Source organism: Leptonotus elevatus, chromosome 6 (genome assembly GCF_054856555.1).
Source record: "Leptonotus elevatus isolate MCC_2025b chromosome 6, RoL_Lele_1.0, whole genome shotgun sequence".
NCBI lineage: Eukaryota > Metazoa > Chordata > Actinopteri > Syngnathiformes > Syngnathidae > Leptonotus > Leptonotus elevatus.
In genome coordinates, this window is record NC_141244.1 from 8,015,134 (window position 1) to 8,040,396 (window position 25,263).

Sequence of the window (25,263 nt, forward strand, 5' to 3'; positions counted from 1 at the left end):
TTACTGATACCAAAGCTGGATGGTGTTCCTACTTATCACCTTTTTTGCAGATTGGTGTTCTTACTGAATACCATCATAAAGATTGTCTTGGCTGTATATAATTAAAATGGCACGGGGACAAATTTGGCACACGGCTAAGACACAGTGAATTGAAAATGGTCAGGGGAATTGCAGAGGCTATATTCTGCAATTCATTGAATGGATTTATGCTGTAAGGCAGCAAAATTGTTGTCAAAGTGCTACTGTGCCCCACAGAGGAAGAGCTACGAGAAAGGAAAAACACCCTGCAGTGGCGTTGTTGTGTTCCTCGTGCTTACAAGCGCTAGCAAAGGTCATCAAACTGGCTTTTCTTTGTGGTGCATGTGAAAGTTGGTTAACGGGTTTTTAGGCATCCTTGGAGCCAGCCGGGCTTCCGTCCATCCATCCACAGGCTTGTGTGTTTGATGCGTTATTGGCTTTAAATGCCTCATGGCAAGTATACCTTTTACCGTCTTTTACTCCACAACCCTGTCTGACTTCTCAGTTAAAAAAATGAAAGAAATCAAAGCCCCAATAAGCTGAGGGTGTTAAGCCACAGAGGGGGAAAAAAACTGAGCGACTTTGGATTTTGACAGAATCTTCCTGCGCTCTGTGACAAAAATTTGCATTGTTATCGCTGATAACTGGTGATGTTTTACTTGGTTGTACATTTTTGTGAAATATGTCAAATGTAAACCAAGCCTCCAACGATTCCCTTAATGGCGCGGATCTTGCTTTTTCTTCCCCGAATCGTCTTAGTGAGCTTTTCAGTGCAGAATGTCTGATATCTGAATATTAAAAAGGAGTTTCAAGCTCATCTGCAAATGTGATTTTCACATATCACACTTCTGCAGTCTTCAAGCTACTTCATCGCCAAGCTTCTGAGCAAAGATGGCTGAGGAAGGGGGTGGGGGTCGGGGAGTAAAAAAGAAAAACAAGATGCACATATGGGTTGCGATTGATGTATTCCGTTTCTGACCTAATTTAAATCCCTGCCAACAAGCTCATATGCATACTGTACATTTGCTAAATTACTGAGTATTATAAATCTTGCCGTCTTCACGCAGACAGGTGTAAACATCAACATTCATAATGCGCCACAAGTAAATATGATATTTTCAACTATACTGCAATAATTTGGACCTCATTTTGATGCCCGTGATGCCCAGGGGACTGGCCACCAGAAAGACGGTGGCCCTGCTTTGACATGCTAGCCTCGCCAAGAAATAATTATGGCTGCCTGTCTTTGTTCCTCCCAATCTTTCTTTTCTCAGAGCACTAGTAATTTGCTTGTGATATTTTGCTTTTATAAAATGACTTATTCTCGGTGGACTCGAGTATCACATGGGTGTAAATGAAGGCGCAATTCAGCTTCCAAATTTTAAGGTTAGAAACAGCAGAAACTTCATAACAAGATGGTGAGACTGAGTGTTTTAAGTTATTGTCTTGTATTGAATTGCTGTATTTAGAAAATTCTGACACAAACAAAAATAGCTGAGGACACTGTGCGTGACATACGCAGTTGTCCGAATGTCTTAAGGGGACGCAGTGTGTCAGGCAGCAGTTTGTTGTCATGATAATCCCCGCATTTATAATGTCGAGATCAGCAGGTTACTGCTCTGCACTTGCATGCCATGTCAAGACTTGGGACAGGCGTAGTGGATTGTCATTTCTCAAGCAATATTTTGACAGTTCCTTCATTTTACTCATATGCTGCAGCTCAAAGGTCAGAGCTGTGCCACTTCCATTTACTATGAGCATTCAATCCCTCAGGAATGGTGCTCTCTCCCCTCTCAGACACATACTCACACACACAATTTGTTCCTGCATCTCACTATAGATTTACTTCACTTGTTACAAGCCATATATGTGAAAACATGTTTTACCAAAATTGAAGGGCCATTACAACGTATAAACAAAAACAACAGACTAAATAGTAAAAGCAGCTCTGTGCAGTTTTTCTTTTATTGATTGCTTATTTCCCCCTCTTGCCATCACTCTAATTAGAGCATCCACAAAGACAGCCACCCTTCTCACTTAGCGGCATGTCACGCTCATTACCAAGTATCTTTTCAAGTAAAGTCAGGTATGATCGCTGCTGCCTCAATGGTGTAACTGTCATGCACTTCCCAGTGCGCTTCGTGCTACTCAGACATCGCGGCAGGTTATGTCATCCAAAAAAGGTACTTGTCACTCGTACAAAAAGTCATTGTTGCTGGACCATTGTTGCCGGCTCTTCCAGCTATCGTATGGGAATTGATGGAGTGACGGTGTTTTAGAGAGAGGTGCAGTTCTGAGGGCCCATGGGGGTTATGGGTGTAAATCTCCCTTATACAGTTCTGCTGCAGGCCACGGAGCGCACCATCATTAGCCACAGCAGATGGAGCGGCTTCAGCGAGGGGTTTCTCTCTTCCGAAAGGCTGTTGCTGGAATTGTCTATGATTAAAAAAAAAAAAGTATTCGGATGGAAGCGAGAATGATGAAACACACTTGAAATCAGATAAAAGGTATAACAGCACCCACACAAAAGGCTTCGAAGCTCATCTCTAACTGGTGAAAGATGTAAGGATACATTATCTAATGGTGTGTAATGTGGTGCAAGAATGTTATTTCAAGAAGAAAATGTTGTCATTATCAATATCCAAAACCATTCGTTTTGAGTGGACAGTATTTAGATTCATGGGCAGTGTGTTACAGCTTGTTACAACTTCACTTTAATGCAGACAAGACATTAGACAATTTTTTTTCCATTTTATTTGAAAGGGACAATGCACATTGATGAACAACAAATTAAGTTGTAAACATGCCAGATTCTAGCAGCAGTTGCTAATTTGCATCTGTAGTATCATATACAAAAATACATTAAAATACACATCACAAAGGAATACAAGGTCAAGATATTATATTATAGAACATTGCAATAAGACAACAGAATGTCATATTAAGACGACAAGATAAAACAAAACAATATAAAAAGAGTTAATTAGTTAAGAGTTGCACATTTTTATATTTTCTATCCAATACATTCTAAAATTAATTCAATTCCGAAATTATCATCCCAAAAGTCAAGGTAAAATCCAGGGACATTCAATATCACTTTATTTTTTATTTTTAACAATGACAGATAATTTTAAAGACGTACATATCCCAATATATATTTTTTTCTTTAAAATTGCATGAAATCAATGAAAATTTTCTATTCTTCTATTTTCTTTTTTCTTTTTCTTTTTTGTTTTTACTACTTGTACTCTCTAATCCCGAGTAAAATCAATATACGTCACATTCTTATTAGTATTACAGTGAATGTGTAAATCCTGTGGCCGGTATTTATTCATAAATTTTGTTTGTAATAAATATCAACAAACAAATAGCATTGAAACTTAGAAACAATTTGACAGTTAATGGCAAAACAATTATGTAGGTTTTGTAATACTTGGGTCATTGAGGGATAATAATTTCACCAGACCGAGCACAGTTAATTTATTATAAAAACAAATAAAATATTTAATCGTTATCATCATTTACTATTATCTACAATTTATGAAATGTATAATATAGGACATATATATATATATATGAGCCAAAATGAACTTTTTATTGCTTTAAATGCATTTTCAGCCTGATTGTACACTTCAGGTGAAAATGTCAAAATCTTCAAAATGAGCAAAAGCACAATGAAATTAATGCTTGTTCAAACCAAATGTGATCACTACATACCAGTTGCTAAAAGGTTTTTGTTTCGTTTTTTTACATAGTTGTGAAACAGTACAAACCTGATAGCTGGTCCCATGAATGTGGATGATACAAACTCCTGTCTCTAAATGTATTTCAAAATCAAAGTCGCAAATTGGTTATTTCTATTTGGTTGAACCACATGATAATTCATAAAATGGACGTAATTGAACAAATGTATCTGTCAATGACCCACTTGTTAGCTAGCTAAATAAAAAAATAAAAAAATACTGATATATATATATTTTTTATATCAGTACAGCTAAATCAGCATTCAATTAAAATCAGTGCATCTTCTGTAAATGTATACATGTACAGTTTTTATCTCCAATAACCTCTATGCTCGCTGTGAATTTTACTGGTTGCATGGGAGCAGGCCTGCTATCCAGGGAGTGTGTGCGCATATGTGCGTGCGTGTGCAGGCGTGTGTATGTGTGTGTGTGAAGCGCTGGCGCATTTGTAATCTTCCAGCAAGAAGTTTCACAAGGCCAGATCAAGAATTAGAGAGGCTGCGGGTGGGAAAGGGATGGGGGTGGGGGTGGGGGCGCTGGGGGGTTGTAGAGAGAAAAGCCCATCTCAGTCTCTGTTTTAAAGGACAGTGCTTGCTTTGAATGTCATTTGACAATTTCCTTTTAATTAGAACCAATTTACAGAAAGATGCCCAGCAGCTAATCTTAACAGGATAATTAACTTCTATTTTCTTTACTTTTAATTAAAAAGTGGAAAAGATTTAGCTGATCCATAAAGAATTGTTCTTTTGAAATGTTCATCAGACTTCACACTTCTTTTGGCATTGGTAATATTTAGATCATATCTGCAGCTCACAGCCTCTTCTGAGTTATTGCGATGATTTGCTCCCCCTTATCCGAGGTATTAAGGAGTAGAACTATCAATAGTAGAAATAGGAACTAGGGGCAAATTAGAATTAAATTAATGAAGAATTTATTGCGAAAGACAACCCCCTTCCTTCATAATGGGAATGAAATTGGCATCTCAGATTGATTAATTTCTTTGAATTTCCTTGATGGAAAATATTGTTTTATCTACATTATTTGATACACTTGACACTCTTTTTGTATATTCACATTAAAATAGGTTCAACAAGTATTACTATTACAGTATTGAAGTCCATTACAAAATACGATGATGATGCTTTTCTTCCGCCGCGAAAAATAAAAACTACATAAAGGCATATAATTCTCTTGCCTTCGTTAGCATGAAAATTCCCTGGACAATCGCAGCTAGTTAACAAATAGATTTTGCCCCACTGTTAGCGTCACCTAACTGACGACACTTAGTGGAGATAAAGTGAGCCGGTATGAGGTGAGCGCGTTTTCAACAGTGCCTGCACTCGTCTGTAGATGAGCTGATGGCTGAAGATGGATGCCCCCACTTAACCATGATAGCTCCCCGGAGGAGCTGCACTCAATGGCTTCATTAAAAGTCAACGTTTGTGTGAAAAGCTTGCTTAAAACGCCGTAATTAAAGCCAAATATATTTTACCTGCTTTGTTTCAGCTGTCATGTTAGGTGTACGGCACATGCTTAACTTTTATTTCCATACAAAAAGCAGAATGATAGCAATAAATCACCCAGCCGGCACAACAGTATGGCACCTCTGCAAAGGGAAAATGGGTCCTTTAAAAGAAGGAATTGACAAAGTCCATATTACTAAATGACAATCTCTGTGACTTTTAAGGGCGTACGCGATGTACCAAGTTCGCTTACACTTGTATGTGTAAATTGCAGAGAGACAAGTAGAGGCGGGAGAGTGAAGCAGGACCCGGCTAACTCCACAGAGAAACTGCCTGGCATCTGCTAAAGCCTTCGGGCACGCTCAGAGGTGCCTCCAGCATTTTAATGGCGTAGTCAAATGCCAGCATGTTTTCAAGCCAGTCCAATTCCAATTCACTGGATAAAGAAACGAGCTCGTGTTATTCCCCTTCAATAGAGCATACTGGGCGCAACAACAGTCAAGCCAGCAACTCGGAAAACACGACAGGATCGTTGGGTCTGATACTAAAAAGAATTGTTGAGGTAATATTTGAGACAGATCATCCATTTCTTTGAAATAGTATCCTTCTACATCTGGGTAACACCATCACATGCTTTTCATTTAAGAGAGGCCTCACTATCAAACGGAAGGAATTTCACTCTATGATGCACAAATATAAACAATCATAGGCCAGCTAAATGCATGATGTCATATGACTCACTTTATGTACTGTAGATATCACCAGATGACGGTGATGCTGCATTCGAGAATGGTTTGAAGTCGGATATATCAGAGTTGTTTTTTCCTAATTCCAACCTGAAAGCATTGGAGGCGAAAGTAAATGTCGGATAGTGCTAAATAGTTTTTTATTTTGGTCATCAAAACTCATTTTGACCTCCAGCAAACTTACCTTCTCGCAATTTTGCTTCATTTATTATTTTCATCTTATTTCATAAGCATTCCATACAGTTCAGTAGTTCATCGTATAATTTTATGCAGGGAGATAGCGGCATACTGTCACGTACGTTGTGTTATGTGAAGTTATGTTAAATATTTATGAATGAAGAAAGCTATTTTATATATATACTAGTTTTATACTCGAGTAAATTGTGTTTCACCATTCACGTTTCCAAATGGGTCGCCATTGTAGAGTGACGTCAATTGTAGTCCGTCTGTGAAGTCGGGATCCTTTTTTTTCCGACTTTGCAAGTGAAATTTCCGAGTTCAAGGGGGTGTTCCCGTACACGCTTCCTGGTTTGAACACGAAAAAGTCCGACTTCCGACCATCCTCGAATGCAGCATAAGTCTACTTGTCTTTTACAAAAATGTGAATGCATTTAACAATTAACACAATTTCCAAGCAAGAATCCTTGCTGCTGAGTTTCCGATTAGTTTGTTGACTGCTGATTGTTGCCCAAATTTTGGAAGGCAGCCATGTCTAATCATTGGAATTAGATTGCTTGGCAACTGGAAAATCAAGTTAAACAATATCATAGTCACAGGCTGTAACTTTGAGAACACAATATATATTTTCAAATAATTACGGTATGTACAAGTGGCGAATTGGCTACATTTTTTATTGTGATCAGAGTGGAAACACTTAAAGAAAGGCCACCTTTTTTAGTAATACTTAAGGGGAATGGTTGAATTCCTCCGGGGGTTCCTGTAACATATTAACCTATTAAGAGCAGCATAAATGATATCTATTTCATTATGGTGATCAAGGATTAAATTAGAGGCCTGAGCCCTGTAACATATACACTAAGTCTTCTCCAAGGCCGAGGGAGCCCTCTGCTTCCCAAAGGTCATTAGAGCTGAGCAGAGAATATGGCCCCAAGTCTCTTCTTGCATTTCTCCTCTTTCACTTTCTCTCCTGCTCACACATCTCAAACCCTCATGCATTAGGAGCCAATTTAGCTTCATTTCATTTTTACATTTTTAGTGGAGAAAAATTCCCTTACACCACCAGTGAGTGTAAACGTATGAATGAGTACACTAACTGGCTGCTACATTACACCGGCTGTGTCATATATTTTGACATTGCAAAAATCAAAATATTCAAATTTGACACTGTCAGAGAGGAGTTACTCCGACAATATATCTTTGGCATCATACTTATCATTAATATTTTTGACTGTCTAATGTTACTGAAATATTAGACACCGCTTAAAAGTTTGAACTTTTTGATCTTTTGCTTTAAACCTCTGCACAACATGATGCTGTTTGCGCTCTAATATTCTTTTAACAGACCGTCACAGAGCCGGTGCATTTATACTGGCACTAGATTACACACAGGTGGACACTAGTTATCATCATCAGTCATTTAGGTCAACGTTGGATCATTCAAAAATCACCAAGGAACTTCTGGAGTCAATTGGCTGCACTGAGTGAAAAGGGGGTAGATCGTTTTACACGTTCTACAAAAAAAAAGTTTGAGATAATGTATACATTTCCATTCCACGTCACGATTGCGTCCCAATTGGTTTTGATTCTCTACCTTAAAATGTTATATATATATATATATATATATATATATATATATATATATATATATATATATATATATATATATATATATATATATATATATATATATATATATATATATATATATATATATATGTTTGAAGCCTGAAATGTGACAAAAGGAAGTATGTATAGTTCACTGTATAGTTATACACCACAGAAAACTCCAGCCACTCAATACGAACATATTGTAAAATCAGTACAAAAAAATTAACATGATTATCTTATCTACCTAAATCATTTCATGTGTTGTATGCAGTAACTCTTCTATTGGATATCATTATTTTGTAGTCGTAATGGTTATGACTGGTAGGTGTATATTTTTATGCTCACCTGGCTCAGCTAAACATATCCATGTTTTGCATCTCAAGTACTACATTTTGTTTTTAGTCGAGCCTTTGAATGTAAATTTGTATAGATGGGAGCACAAATGATTTCCATCCTTATAGAGATGGATAGCTTTGTTCTGTCGGATTCAATTACCTCACCGTTAATTGGGGAGCGCTATAGAGGGGGCTGCAACGCACGTCACACTGGGAAGCTTGCTGATAATGTGAGGTGTCGCTATCATAACTTGGCCAAAAGCTGCCCATGCTGCAGAAGTGTGGAAAAGTATGCCATGAAATTATCAGTCACTCATGCCACACATGAATTTGTTTAGCAGCCCTTTTCATTTTTCAAAGTTTACATATCATCTGCAAAGTACAGTATGTGTCATTTTTTCCCCCTCCATGCCTGCTTTTGAGTTTCCCATGAAAAATCCGCTCATTCCATAACCTCTGTCTGCAGCCTCCTTCTACTAGTATCCCCTTCCTCTGTGACTCATTAATCCTCTGTCCATCATGTGCTCTGTGAGTATCACCCCATTTTATAAACTCAGTGGGGCCATTAGCATAACCCATGCTGGAGCGCCACTCTACATGGGCGATCTATATCAGACAGAGGCCATGCCACGAACAAAAGAGCCACTGTGATCAAGCCTGCATTCAGCCACCAATGTCTCTATTAACATTGGCTGCTCCTGCCCACTGCTCCCACTGCATGATTGTTAGAACACGGCCGATACTTCCTCTTCCAAGAGGCAGAGATAGCTTGATGGATGTGGATGATATAGTTCAGAGGCCATGCAAAAAATCAGATCAGAACACTTACCTTGAAGAAGAGGAAGAATCAGACAGTAGGAGCAGATTTTTTCTTCCTCAAAAGTGGTGGCTTTTTTTCTCAAAATTGCAACCATGCTGCAAATTAGACCTAAGACCACTTTTTTTCAGACCGATACCAGTGAGTACTCAGGTATTGAGTAATCACCAATATCAAGTATCGATAACACTAGTACTTTTGGTACATAAAAAACAACAACAACAACAAAAACAATGACAGACCATTTATAAATTAAAACCTATATATCCCATTACCAATGTAGAAATTTTCCTTACAATTGCATGAAATTCATGGCAATTTTCTATTACCTTTTCCCATTTGTATAGAACACACATTAAAAAGGAATTTTGATAAATCAATAAATGAAATTAAAGTAATAATCCAGTGGACAGAAAAAGTCTCAATCAAAATATGTGATTGTACATCGTAATTGGCATCTGTCAGACATCTATGTCTTTCGTTCCTGATCGTAAAGTAGCATACTCGATCCCATCCCTATTTTTGATTTTTTTTTTATTGCTGTTTGATTTATGAGAACCTCTCAAATTTGAGCCTGTTATAATAGAGTCTGTTATAATACCAGCCATCACAAACTGTTGTTTCTTAGATAAACTGAAAGGTCTCTTTTTGGTGCCGCTGGCCAACTGAACTCTCGAAGAGGCATGATAATTGTGTGAAGCAGAAGACGTTGCTCTGGCCTGCAAAGCCTATAGAAATGCAGCAAATAAGCATGGATCACACACTGAATGTGACAGGATTTTAAACAGTACACAACTAAATATAGCAGGGACACCACTATCAGAAAATGAGTTAGGAGTGTGGTGCTAGTCGTTTAGAAAGTCATTATTCTTATCGTTGCTGTCTCTGAAATAATTTCAGGTCTCTCCATGCAATGAATACTGTTTAATAAACTAAACGTGAGAATATAAACAAACTTAACTAATCTATGTAGTCGGCAAGAAGTTGCCATCTGGCCTCTGCAATGGACGCTGACTGTGAGGAGTATTTCATTTTTTTTCATATTCAGATAGGCCTCTGGTATCTCTATCGCTTTGAAAATGCTCCATTTAGTTTTTATCTTTTCGAGAGGGGAAGTGAGATGCCCTTATTCAGAGTCTATTAAACTGCAATTCTATCTCATCTTATCTACCTAATCTTTGTGTCTTATTGACCATGAAGTTTATCTTTAATCTCTTTTCACCCTTATTATCGCACAACACTGTGGGTCCATTTTCTATGGTATGCGCTAGTGCTGCTGTATTTGTCCGCAGCCGGGGAAGAATAGTTTTGCTGTACACACAGCTCTTATTCAGCTGTGTAATAGAATGTGTTTATCGAAATGTATTTTCCTGCTTTCTTGCACCTTCTGTCTCCACTTGCTTTGGCGGCAGCATTTAATGCCAGTCATACAATCTATCCTTGATTCTGCCTTGTTTATCTCTCTGTATCATCTTAAGTGATACTAGAGTCACATCACGCTTCACTTCACTTCTCAGCGAATCAGCAGATACGATCAGAAAACTGCATCCTGATTTAAGCGTGGCATGCCGACTTGTGCAATGTCTATTAGAGATGTGTGCTAATTATTGTCTTGTGCCCATGTAGACCCTTACAAAAGAGTCATTTATAGGACTAATGAAAAGAGCAATCAGTTTATGGACATCTGGGGCGGGGGTCTCTTCCGTGGCTCAGATTGAGAGAAATATGAGAGTAGCACAAGTGCTGCTGAACTGAACTGAAATCACTGCTTTACTATAGCGGAGGGATTCACTTGTACCACAATAGAGAGAAACATAATGAAAGGTGTCGAGAGGATATCAGCGCTGTGTTTGAGCTTCAGAATGATGCACAAGAGGCTGCAACTCAACTCATGTGACAAGGAGAAACTGATACCACACCCAAATGTTGCAGGCAGCGAGCAATGACAGCACTTAAAATGATGATTACCCTAAGCTCAAGAGGGATTTTTCAGAAAAATAAATAAATAAATAAATAAATAATGCCGTTTTCTTGCTTGAACTGTATTCTTTCAAACTTCGAGCATTTGGTATACAAACTCTGGGGACATGTTGTGGTGTGAAGGAAAAGTGTGTGAGATTATCTTAATGACATTCAAAGGCTGGGTGAGATGTTTTTCACAGCTAATACAATTCAGGTTGCAAAAGAGTAATTCCATCAACGGCCTTGATTGAAGCAAAATGGTAATATGCAAATTCCAAAATAGATGTACAGCTACAAGCAAAACTCTGGAATCATTTAGATTTAAAGAAATAATACTGCACAGGAGAAGGAGGTGTGTGGGGGGGTTATTAATCACAGAGAAAAGTGTCTGCTTTAAGATTGCACTGGTGTATTACCTGGAGGCATGGAATGTAAATGGAAAACCTACATTGTACCCTGTGATAAGGCTAACAAATTAATAAAAGTATTTTTATTCCTGCTCCCAAGCTGATGCCCGTATAAAAACTCTGGAAAATAACTTTTTTTCTTTTTCTGTGTGACGTTTTGTTTTTCAAGGACTGTAATTAAAATCATCACTGACCTTGGCTGCATTACAGCTTCCTTACAGCAAAAATAAGCAAATACTATTTTCTATTGACAGGAACTGCAGAATCGAATCTGCATTTGTATTAGCTTAGAAAACGAAACAAGTGACAGAGACTTTCTTTTTTTTTTTTACTTGTTGAAAGCCTGAAGGATCTGATGAAACTGCTTAACATCGGTGTGTGTACATGTGTGTATGTGTGTGTGTTCCCTCAGGTCCTCTGGAGGATGGCCTGGAGGAAGAGGATGAGGAGTGCGTCTCTGAGGAGAACGAGCTCCTGGCCAAAGATGAGTTCTCGGTGGAAGAAAACTTCCCTGCCGAGTTTGATACCGAGAACATGAGTTGCGAGGACATGGAGTACTTCTGCAACAAAGGTTAGCATCGTTTACTTATTTGAAACCAAACCCCAATCATTCTCCACAAGGCGTGTGCGCTGCTCTTTTTGATGCCTAATGCCTGACAATATGTTGGGGAACCCTCGTGCCAAGACATCAAAAAAAAGTGGAACGCATGCCAAAGGCTTTTAATAAAAGTCCTGTTCAAATCAAGCTTGGCATGAATATTTTTTTCTTGTACTTTTCCAGCATCATTATCTACAGTGGAAAGTATCCATGTTGGTATTTTATTCCCACAATCCACCGAAGACTAGTGGTTTGATCTGAGAGATTGGCAGACTGATAGTGCTGTGAAGGTGTGTTACGGCGCACCAATGCACTGGAGAGCACGGCACTTCCTTTTGAGGTCGCGCTAAAGCCTTGTGACTCCACTAAGCAGCACCTGCTACTGCTTGGAGGTCCAACACTAGAAAGAGCCACGCTTCGCCAGGCATGCGCCAGTCTTCTTTGAACTGCAATTCAATTAGATTTCTTCTTTGTGTGTTTGTTTCATTTTGGTCACACCGTGCCATCACATGAACTAATTTGTGGTCTTCTCCAGGTTACAGTGACAAGATGACAGAGTTTTCCAACCTCATAACAATCCCCCTCCAACCCCTCCACCCACCTCTTCGTACCCCCAGGTCGCATGTCTTTGCTACCCCAGGTGTCCCCCTCATGGTTGCCATATATTTGAGTTTTTAATGAAGCAACCGTTCTTTGAATCAATGGCCTTGTTTCTCCTTTCAAATGAAAATGGTTTAGAATTATTTTTTCACACCTCTAAACTGATGTGCCTCGTGGGATTACATTACCGAAGGAAAATGAAACTTTCATGTTTCAGGTAGGCTATGCCCTAGTAATTGTATCAATGTCTTCCTTTTGTTCTCTGGGAAAAGTTGAACGGCGCATTTGTTTAGAAATTGCAATTACCAGCAACACCGCGTCCGCTTTTAGCCTTTGTCTCTGACACGATGTGTCCTTAAACTTCAAAGTGGTGTGTGTATATAGGCTTGTAATTGCCCGGTAGCTATGATATAGATGCCGCCGAACACATTGGAAGCTGCTGCTGCCACTGCAAAAAAATTCTTTTAAAAAATTAATAAATATTCGCCTTCAGAATATCTTCAAAGTGGTTTGTCAAAGCCAGCGATTTTTCCATTGTTTTGGATAAAACCGTGTGACCAAAAATCTAATTTTCATGTCCCGTGTTTGTGAACAAAGTTAACACTTAAAAAGTAAAATGTGACGGGCTAGTTTTACTGGTGGAAATTGTTAATCTGTTCCTTGTCATACACAAGCGCTACATGCCAGATTTTTGTATTACTTCTCTGTCTGCACTTTCAGTGGCTAAGTCTCTTTTGCCTCCTAAGACCCAAGTGATGCTTTATCCACATTTCTTTTTTCAATGTGGCAAGTTTTACGCCATCATCAGGTGTAGCCTTCATGATCCTTTTCTCAATTAGATCTATTTAAAACTAATGTCAGTGGGGCTTAAATCTACGCCACTTGTGTGAAAGTGCCGTGAATTAAGAAAGACGCATTTCAGGCAGCATTAAATGGTTTAAGTGTGTTATTACTCAACTATAGGAGGAAAAGGGACCCCTTGATTAACTAAACCCTCTCAAATGCGATGGCGTGCTGTAATTAGCCATGTGCGGACTTGAACGTGGATTTTAAAGCAGCCACTCATCCCATGGCCTTTATCTTGTGCTGCTTTCTGGAGAATAAGGTCTCCCGTGTAAGGTTCCTCCACTGAGCAGCGGCTCTCTGGTCTTAGCTTAGCCTTGTATCTGTGTAGTCACTCTATGAAATGGGCTTGTCAGGGGGACCTAAAACCTCCATTAAAAGTTTCAGTCTATAATAGGTATTAAAAAGCTGTTGGAACACAAAGAAGAGTACCAATTTTCATTAACATATGAAGCACTTATTAACTTTGATCAGAGTGCGGTGAAGTAGTAAAGCTGCTTAAAGGCGCAAAGGTCAGGAAGTTGAATGCCACCAAAGCCTCAGCCATTTGCCTTACCCTTGCAGAAAAGAGACTCCCCAGATAAGTGTAGGGAGCACCTTCATGTCCCATCTTGGTCGGAGCCTTGGAGAACTCCACATTAGGCGATGGTTGACTTCAGAACCTGTTCAGCTAAGGGCGGCATACCTTGACTAGACACAGAACCTAAAACCGCAAATTAACACAATTCACCTTTCAGGCTAATAGAATTTGTTCCTACCAAGGTTAATGTAAAAATGGCACAGAATATAAAGAAATAGCCCTGCCTTTTTCTAAAACATAATCTATCTTACCCCAAACACTTTCTGCTGCTCATAGAGATTTAGGCTCCATAATTGATAGATTTTAATTTGTGTGTATACACCTTTCATACTGAAATAGTCAAATTTGACAATAGCTGTTCTTACCCCCTTTATTAGAGTGACGAAAGTTCTCGGTTTAACCAGGGCAGTACCGTTTGAGCCTTGTGTCACTACCCCCATTGTTTTTGTCTCGCTTTTATGCAGGTTCCTTCCGTGCGTCCCGTTTTTTTTTTTTAAAGTTCAGTCAGCATAATTGATAGATTTAAATATGTGTGTACATATTGAGTGACACCTCTCATACTGAAATAGTAAAATTTAACAGTAGCTGTTATTACCCCCTTCATTAGAGTGACCAGAATTCTCGGTTTAACCGGGGCAGTACCGTTTGAGCCTTATGTCGCCACCCCCATTGTTTTGTCCCGCTTTTATACAGATCCCTTCTTGGCGTCCCTTTTTTTTTTTGTCCAGTCATCAGGTAAATTTTTTGGGCCATGTGTATGTCAATCATACAGTTGTCATAGAGATTCATATGACTAATCTAGCTCCATTTAATCGCTAACGTTTTTATGTCATAACGGAACTAGAACACAACCTGCTTCTGTATCTAATAATCATGAGAAATGTAGTCCTACTAGGACATGGGTAGGCAACCCTGGTCCTCCAGAGCTGCAGCCCTGCGTGTTTTAGATGTCTCCCTCCTCCAACACAAGTGATTCAAATGATCAGCTCATTCAGAAAGCTCTGGAGAAGCCTAAAACATGCAGGACTGTGGTGGTTGCCTATCCCTGTACTAGGCTAATGCTGCGATCACCAGTCAAACCCAACGCAAGTTGAGCTCTTGTGGCGGCATATTTCCAATGTTACAATGTGGGATCGCGAGTTAAACAATACAGCCAGCTTCCATTAGCTGCCGGGGCCAAGCAAAAAAGGTTGGATAATGGTGAGTGTACGTATGTGTTTAACACTGTTGAACTGTCAACCAAGATAGCATTTAGCATTAGCTGAAGCAATAATGCAATGATTGGTCACAAGATTGACAAGTGATTACATTTGTTATAAATATATTTATGTTTCCTTGCTGCTGGGTTTTGTTTTGTTTTGTTTTAAAAATACATTATTGACCCCTTGATTTGTACCCATTTTTCTACGACATGTGTAACTGTTAATTTTCACAATCAATTAATGTAGACAAATACCCTAATCTCAGCACAATTACATATCTTGACCGAATGACCTGTAAAGTGGCAGAATCAAAGATGACTCTTTTCTTCACAGAAGCAATCTGAATCTCTCACAGTGCACCGGAAGGTCTCCTTGGCTCTTTTGCCACAGCTGCTAGTGCCTAGAATGGTGATTGTGGAATTTTAATGCACAGTTGATGCAAGAGAATGTGGGCAAATGCTAATTTGCGGTGCGATAAGATGAATCAAGTCATCCCTTTAGCCCCATTTGACTCAGTGGAGGAAATTAATCATTAATGTTTGTTAAGTATGACAATCTAACTGGGCCAGATCTGCATGCTCAGAGACGGAGGCAGAGCGAGATAAAGACCCAGGCTGCAGACAAGGAGGAAAACTGCCAGATTCTGTAATGATGGGAATTTATTGCCATTTAAAGAGACAGTGGCAGAGCATTGCACTAATAGCCTCCCTCCATTGGCGTGGTCTCTCTGCCACAAATTGAAAACAATTTCAACCTATTTTCCTGACTGCAGAGAAGTCTTACAGCTATGCTTGACTTTGGAGAAAAAGATTGCTTATGAGAAAATGTAATCTGTTGCTGCATATTATGCATCAGCAACTAAATATGCATTATCAACTAACTACTACATCACATTCTGAAACATACTGCGCATCCCTACTTGAAATGGCTTTAAAAAGGGGAAGCCTTAAGGTCAAAGTATCAAAAGTTGAACTTAGTGATGAAGGACGATCATGTATGAAGACTTTCAAATGCTTATGTTCAATATTGCTGTATTGCTGAAATGGTGCCCTGTCTCTAGCCTCAGTGGTCAGAATTAAAGAGCTCTGAGCTCCTTCAGCTCACACACATGGATTGACATTTTCAAGGGCTTCCTTCGCAGAGACAATGCTAAAAGGCACAGAAAAAGCCAATATGACTTTGTTGCTACCTTGCTCGAGGAATTGTTTGTGTAAATTGCCTATAAGCTTATTGACCTGAATGTGTGTCACACCGTGTGTGACTGTGATTTGGCTCGAGTGCTGTCCTTTGATAAAACAGTGATAGGACTGATGTGAACAGCTCATTTTGTCCACATGCATGCCCGCCAACCCTGCAACCAGCAGGCCACCTCGCTCACCATCCTTTCTGTTCTGTTCAACCTTTGGTATATCTCTGCTCAAGTCTGCAGGGAAAGGAACCGAAGCCAGATGTAAATTATGATGAAGGCGATAATAGTAGAAGATCATCATTGACAATCTGTCTCTCTTCATAAGGCTTCACCGGGTCTCAGTTCAAATAATGAAACTGGACGTTGTCTTTATTACTTAGCATTGACCTTTGTGAATAAAACTAAGCACCTCAATAAATCTATTTCTATACATGAGAGGTTACAATACCATAAAATGAAAATTCTCCCTACTTTGCTGTAGCAAAGGACTGCTGCCACAGCACTTCCTCCTCCTGATGTGATTTTTCTTCATGACATTTGTGCAGGAAACTTCATCAAAGCCCTGTGACATTGTTCCCTGTAAGACTGCCTGGACGATTGTGTTTAAAATGCATTGCAAACTGTGTTAGATAGAAGGCAGAAAATCCTTAATCACTCCTTAATTAAGGAATCATCTTGTAGCTTTATTTCCCGGGCTGTAATTAAACACTTCCAATACATTTAGTTACAGGGCTTAACATGTTCGCCTGAGATCAAGGTAGTGCCTTTAATGTTATCTCGTCAGCTTTCCCCCCCAGAACTCTTGGTCTGTGCCATTTTGTTATCCAATTCATAATACAAGCCCAGTATGCAAAAGAGGTTCTCCAGTCCCAACAATAAATAGCAAGGAATTTAGTTGAGTGTGTCTCTGATACCATACAGGGAGGGTAAATGAGTGGATGGAGAGAGATGCTTGCCCAAGCAGACGCTCACATAAACAAAACTGGGTCGTAATGACCTCCAGTGCTGGAAGTAGGACATATCTGAAGACTTCAGTGCAATATTACTTTTCTCTCTTTAACATCTACACAAGTAGGAGGATGACAGCTGATCCTTTTGGCAGTGTTTGCCTCCTTGTTTGAACTGAACCATGTCCAAAAATCTAAACAAACGTGTGTGTGTGTGTGTGTGTGTGTGTGTGTGTGTGTGTGTGTGTGTGTGTGTGTGCTTGATTAAGATTAATTTACAGTAATTTCTGGACTACAAGGCGCATCTGACTACTGAATACTCGAGTTGGTTACACATATAAGCCGCAGGTGTTTTAATGTTAACGCACCGGGTTCTCGCTACTTTCTTTTCCATAATGAGAGCGGAAATTGTCTTGCTCTCGTTCTGTCTCTCCTACTGTATTTGGGCTCACTTGGTTTGTTTTGCTCTGCCGGATGCTCTTGCGCTTCCTTTATAGAGCGCCCCCTTGTGATCTGATGGATAAGCCGCACCTTTGTATTAACCGCAGGGTCGAATGTAAGTGAAAGAAAGTAGCGGCTTGTAGTCCAGAAATTACTGTAAGTGAGGATGGACATTGTTTTCCTGTGTCAGCTATCATTTGGAAATTGATAACCAACACCTGCACATGTACTTCAAGGGGAAATAGTCTCTTGGGACTACAAAAACATATTCATTATGCCTTTTTTTCTAGTTGTTTAAATATATATATATATTGTTATGGGCTGCACAACTGATATTGAAATGATTGTTGTTCATACCTTGAGCCAAGGTGCTGAAACTGTAGAGCCACATTTACTCATTAAGTGTTGAGTCTGTGCAGTTGTGGCTGTTCAAAAATTACTACCGTACATCAATTGATGTCCTTTAAGGAGACATGCAGCAGCTGCGTTTTTTTTTTAGAATCGCCAAAACATTTGCATTTTGAAAACGGAATTTGAATTCAGATAAAAGTAAACAACAACATTCAAGGCTTTGGAAGAAGCACTGTCTGACAACGTATATGGTTTTTAGGGCTTGGGCTGAAGTATTAGAACAGACCCGTCGTCTGTTGTCCTTAAGGCTAACTAGTACCCACTGGCAGCATGTATTATTCTAATTTTTTTAGAACAATACACATTAATCGACATAGCATAAGGGCATCCGTGTATGCTCTCGTCTTTATCGCACCAGCCCTCCTTTTCGACTGCGTGCACCTGCTCACCCATCCCTCTCTGCTCATCCGAGAGAATGGAGAGGGGGGGAAAAGATGCTGGCCTCTCCAATTCTCTTCAAAGATGTGGCACGGTAAACAATCAAACCGGAAATCCCATGCCCATGCCAAATAGACACCGTGGTGGCAAAAGTAGAAAAGTATTCTCATGTTCACTTTTAACAAAAACATTATATATTTTTGTAGGTTCACTCTCAGTCAATCACTTAAAACATGTGCATATATATGAGGCAATCATTTATGTGCCTAGAAATATTGCATATAAACTCTTACTATTCTTACTCTTACTGTGGCAATGTGCTTGGCTGGTGAGGCACTGTTAGCTCTCCTTTAGTGAGGCACAGTACTCTCTGCCTCACCTCATTTTTATTTTTAGCTGTGGTTTTATGCACTCAGCAAAACTAAATATGTAAAACACAAATTAATACACTAGCCTGAATACAGAAAATTCATTTCTGTAATTCCTTTCTGAAATTTGTTTCTGAAATATTGGAGACATGAAGAGAAACAGAAATGAGCACTAGCCAATTGCAAGTCTTTCAAACCAGTTAATGAAGGATCTGAGGTGAGGTAAGGCTAGGAAATGAGCAAATGTAATTTTGGCTACAAAATCAGCAACATTATTAGATCCAAAAAGAAAATCAAATTAAAGTATAATATACCAGAGAACTGAAATTGAAATAATTTTTTATCAAATCATAATTGTTTAATACCCTTCATGATGCAGGGCTCTGCCTTTCTTGACAACATGTCCCTAGTAACTAAGCATGCCAATTTTCTTTCGGTAAGTGCATCAAAGATTGCTCACCAAGCAATCCCATCACTGTCACTGCTGTGCATTTGGAGGTGGTGTCTATTTAACAAGAGCTTTAAGCACTTGCTTCCTGGAGTGAGATACCCAAATATCCCTTAGCGCGGTCTGTCTGAATCCAAAGACTGCAAATCAGCCCAACATCCTATAACACACATTCTCCCTCGCTCCACAATAGATCAAACGGTAATAAATAGCCACCTCTTTCCCGCACATGGCTTTCCTTCCTGTTTAATGGCACTTCCTCCTTCTCCTGCAAAAACGCATGGGAAACCTTTTACATAAAAGTGTGCAGCTGGACCTTGTGAGTTCACTGCTGAAGTGCTAATATACATACATTGCCTTGTATACACCAATACACAGTCAGTTATTACTGTGCATTTTCTGGCAAACACACAATATCTATGGGTGTTTCTAATGTATGGTCAATGAAGTGCATCATTATATAGTATTTGTACTGCTCAATACAGAGTTTTTTTTTTAATTAATTGTTTTTTTTCAGGAGAGGACAGTGTCAATCGAGAGGCAGGCGAACCAGAGGTGGACAGCCAGGCTGAGAAGACGAGGCACGCTTCAGTGGGGCCGGATGAATGGGATGGTCCAAGTAAGCAAGGCATTCACATGGGCACTGCTCGAAAACCTTTGAGGGCCATCAAAGTTATTAATAACTTGTAATGCATTTCACTCTAAGAATACAGTGAATAGAATGCCAGTAAGTATAGAAGTGATTGGGCTAGCAAATCCAGCAAGTATTGTGTCTTCGATTCCAAGGTGGCTCAATCTGTAAAATATTTGCATGCAACAGAACAAGCTATGTAAATACCACATTACGCTTTCTTTCTTTTTTTAATCCATAAAAGGCGCAGGATCTGTCAAACTGACTACATTTACATGCAGTCAATATTTGGGTTGTCGTCAAAATTCCAGTTTCTGAAACATTCAGGATAACCCGTTTACATGCATGAGCAGCCAGAATTACTACTGCATCCATATTCCGTTTTAAACCGTGGCACACGTATAACGTATTTAAGCTAATAGACATAATTTCCGTGTTTAGCTTTCTACAGTTAATAATAGACATTAGGCTATATTCATGTCACTCACCTCACTATTAAAATAGTCTTTTTGTTTACCTCTCTCTGCCTGTGTATTTCCAGTAGGTTGCAATTCAGATGCACGGACTTACTATATATACATGCATATTTGTATGTATATATACACACTGTGGCATTTTCACCGTAGAGACAGTAAACAACGTAAAAAATGCCACGAAGAAATCAATTTATTTAAGTTAGGCTCGTTAAGCAAGTGGCAACTTAAGATGGCCATCAAAGGAGGTATCCTGATACACGTATATATATATATATATATATATATATTCTGTTTTTTTTAATTCGTGTTTACATAGCCTTTCAAAACCCAAATGTTGTAATATTCGGATTTTGAAAGGTTTATGGACTGCATGTAAGCATAGTCACTGTAAATATTTGTGTGTTTTAAGCACAAATCGTGTTTTGCCATTCTACCAAAGGTGACATCATCAAAGTGACGGATAATACATCAAACAGCCTGCATACACACTGCTGAACACTCAAAACATATTCCATCTAATGTATAAAATGACCTCAATAATGCATCACAGGTACAGGCGTTTGCAAAACAAGCGAGACAGACCGAAAAAAAGAATTGAGTGAGAGAGAAAAAGTGGATTTGGGCAAGTTGTGCTTGCTAGCTAAAAGCCCCCTGGGGTGTGTATTTTATAGTGACAGTGAATCAGCGTTATCACACCTATCAGATAATGCATTTATCATTAAATTTCACATTTGCATTTAAATCTGGGGAAGGAAATGAGCATTGCATATCTTTAGCCAGATAAGAGCGCTGGGACGACAGTAATAAACCATCACTGTGATCAGTCAGGAGACGAGGCTGAGGGGGTCAGCTAAGAACTATGCGGGCCATGACAAAAAGAAGGCATCACATGCAGAGAAAAGACAGTTTGGGCCAAGAAATGCTGAGCTTAAAAATATGACTTTCAAAAGGAGGAATGGATGTACAGTAGCATGGTCAGACTTATGCCTGACTGTAATTATTGCTTGCCTTCTACTTACTCGTCATGATGAGATTTAGAGACTCAGAGCCACACAGTTGGGCTGGCATACAGTAGGACTTAGTCTCTTGCATACACTCAGTTGAACTGCGGAGGAGGTTGTGTGTGTTGCCCATTTCATGTTTTACTAAAGCGCAGCCTGAGTGCTTCTCAGCTATCATGCGGCCTTTGGTTTGTCGACTTCCACGCGTCGTCCTAATCTCTGCTGTATTACATCCGGGAAAAAATTGCTGTGTCCAGCTCTTATACGTCCTGCTTGCACTTGCTTCATTTTGACAGCAAGGCTTGAAAAAGTATCCTGTTTAAATCAATACGTTGCCACAAATGCGACGCTTATGCCACCATAATAGTGAGCTGACCCTGTCGCCCCTCTGTTTTCTCATTGGGCAGCACAGAGTAGGCAGAAATTAATCTTGCCGCATAATAATGCCATTCACTCTGCCATCAAGACTGCCATGAAAGGTCATTTCCCTTTTTAATTTTTCCCATTGTACTGCAAAAGTCAGATGGGCATGTTATAATTTGAATAAAGAGCAAATCAGACCATCAGATAGGGACATTTGAAAAGACATGACTTCCTGTTCAAAGCGATTAAAGCAAATTTATTTAGTTTGTGACTGTCTACCTTTTAATCTCTTTGTAAATGTTCAGATAGCTCCACATTGAAAAAGTTCTTTGTTAGTGGCTGGCTTAAGTTAAAGCAGGTATGATTATGATCACCCACAGATAATTTTTAATCACTCCACGCGTGCATCTGAATAGGATGTGTAATGGCCGTTGCATAAAAAGAGAGACAAGCCTTTTAATGAGGCGGGTTAACTCGGAACATGCCCACCTGCTTTGGTGATTCTATTGAAACACCTCTGTACACTTTCCCTTTTGCTGAGTAACAACAAAAGCCTTTGCAATCCACATCCTGTAATTGAACATTTCTTCTTTTTTTTTTAGTCACTGCTTTTCATCTCCACTGTGCACATATCAAGTGACTGTCCATGATTGGCCCTTGTTCTCTGATTGGTTCTCAGTCTGCAGAGAACCATACACGATGACTCAATATTAATCTGATAGCTGTCTGTGTTGTTCCGAGTGCCGAGTCTCTGATGTGGAACACCCAGCGAGCCGTCTTTCTCTCCCCTTGTCTTTACAAGTATGTCCTCAAGCAAATCTGCACGCTGATCTTCTGTCTCGTGTTCATTTCTTGTCATGGCACTTTCGCAATCAGCCGCTGATTCGGGAGATAACGTGTCACGCTATTCTTGTAATTTTCATGGACGAGTAGTGATAGGAATCTGTCTCTGTCTCTCATCCCCCTTCTCTTGCTCTCCTCTAGGCTAATTGGGAAAGGCGTGTTTCAACTAGCGAACTTTGCTAATGAACTTGTTCCCCGCCTTATCTAAATGCTTGTGCGTGTAAACCACACCCCCTTTACAATGCCATAAGAAGATTGTGGGAGCAGTAGTTCTGAAATATTTCTGCCTATAAATTAGCTTTTAGTCTCACAAAAGCTAAGTCATCATGGGACGTCAACAAAACTGGACCGACAGTTAGTGGGAACGCCACCCGCCCTAATCATATTGGAAAGAAGACAACGCTGCTAATGTAAATAAAGGGTTAAAAAAAAAACATATTGTGGTGGAAGAACAACTGTAGCGGGAAAAGTAAAATAAGCATTGCTTATAAAAAGCAATTGTGATCATATGTCAATGTGTAGGATTAGTTAGTAGGAAAGGTGTCTGTATTGTGCCCTCACCCATGGTGCAATTAAATATTCAAGTGACGTGGAATCCACAGTGAGGAAGTCACAGGAGTTGGTTGAAGTGGAAATGCCAGTGATAATCACTGACAAACTGAAATCTTCCCACTGAGCAGCAAGAAGAAACAGATAAGTACTACTTTAGTTTTCGGACTAAAAGTCTGGAGTCTCCCGTTTGAAGAAGACAAAGAAAATGCAGTCTTCATGGCAGCTAATTTCTTCTTCTTTTGGAAGGAGAAGACGATTAAGTAGTCGTAAATGCATAATTGTAAGTTTTCTAGCACCACTAGCATGTGGCTACAATCAAACTATATAGAATTGGCGCAGGGCGTAAAAGGCACATTAACCGACCAGGGTATTATTTTTGGCCACGATACAACACGTGATGGTAAGCCATTGTAAACTAAAACTAAAAAGAAACCCTTTTTTTTTTTAGTTAGAAGCGGAAGTTTCATCCTCGTTAGCTGATGTCAAGACTGGGTGTGTTCAGAAATTGATGAATTGAAATCTAGATGCCCTAACATAACTCTGAGAGTGTGTGTGTTCAAAGAGGGCAAAATGTGCTCCACTCCATGACACAGTTTATGTTATGTAGCAGGATTCACCAATTCCGGTCCTCCAAAACGGAATCGCTATCAGGCATGCTGATGAGCTGATTATATGAATCAGATGTGATAGTGGGCGGGAACATCTAAAACCTGTAGGAATCCGGACCTCGAAGACTGGAATTGGTGAACCCTGTTATATAGCAATCAGCAACTCGTGCTTGAATGGCTTCCATTTTGTACTGCCTGACACACTGGGCTCAGGAACTCTTTTTTTGCGGCACTCTGAATAACCGAATGGCACCACGCTCCGAATGGTTAATGTGAAACTGTACGTACAATCACTGACAACAATCACTCTCAAAGTAGTGTAAGGGCATCAAGAGTGAATTTCCAAACACACAGTAAGGAATGGGGATTTGCGGTGCCAGTCCGAGCTTTAATTTTAGCATAGTATATACAAGTTGCACCTGAGTAGAAGTCATAAGACCAGCCAAATTGAAAAATGTGTGACTTATGGTCAGAAAAATACAATATGTTCTTTTAAGAGAGTGACAACCCAAAATTTCTGTTGTGTCCTTTATCAGTGAGCAGGATAACATAATGACAATTTGTACTTATACTCATTTGATAATGAGTATCGGTTCATGGATTGTCTACTTGCATGTAGCCCCGTTTGGTAAAAATCTGTTATTGTGTCTGGTTGTAGACAGAATGGAACATGAGCAATGTGGCCACTTTGTCCACAAATCGCTTCTCTTGGCTGTCCTCGACGTCAGCACGGCCCACCTTGCTCAGCTCCTGCTGCCAGTTGGCCATTGACCAAGGGGTCAGCCAATGGATTCTACCTGACAGCCACACACACAAAAATGAAAGATCCATTGTCACCCACCCCCTTCCCTCCATTTTCAAGACATCAAACATGCACATGCCGAAAATGCGGCTTTACTCAGATGTAAAAAGCCTCATTTGTGACTCCAGCCAATCCAGAATACTCAGTGACCAATCGGCTTTCTGCATGCCCCCCACTCTCCACACATGTCCAAAAACATTTCAGGTTTAATGCACATATGTCATACTAGGAGAACAGGGGGACCAGATGGCCACGATACTTTGGCAGGTGGCTCAACAAATGTTTGTGGTTGCCCATGCAGCTATTTATGCCATGGTGAAACAAAGACACGCAAATATTTGCTAAAGGACAGTGAGACCTTTTGTTGTAATTCAAAGTGATCACTTGTATGAACCAATGGATAAAACCGTCAGATGAACTTTGAATTCCCTTAGTTTAGGTAAAGAAACCAGCCTCACATTAATAGATTGCAAAGCAAAGGTTCAACCAATTTGTCGATTAAGGAAACTGGGAGTGGCATCTTCATCCAAATTATTGAAGAACTGATGAGTCTCACAAGGTGAATGACGGCTGTTTTTTTATTGCTCTGTGAGAAGGCTTTATTGAACAAATACCTGTACCAGAAAGAACACACTAGCATCTGACAGCAATAGGTCGCCATGCTACAGTTAGCCTAGCTTAGCTTGACAAACGACAGAAACGA

General features: G+C 39.6%; 1 protein-coding gene across 2 annotated transcripts in view; it reads left to right on the forward strand.

Moving 5' to 3' along the window:
* zfpm2a (zinc finger protein, FOG family member 2a) overlaps window positions 1–25,263 on the forward strand; it is a 138,580-nt gene that overhangs the window by 25,697 nt on the left and 87,620 nt on the right. For both annotated transcript variants that reach the window (XM_086078803.1, XM_086078805.1), the window contains exons 2-3: window positions 11,692–11,850; window positions 19,802–19,903. In XM_086078803.1, the coding sequence (XP_085934929.1) occupies window positions 11,692–11,850; window positions 19,802–19,903 (261 nt within the window). The remainder of the gene's footprint in view (window positions 1–11,691; window positions 11,851–19,801; window positions 19,904–25,263) is intronic.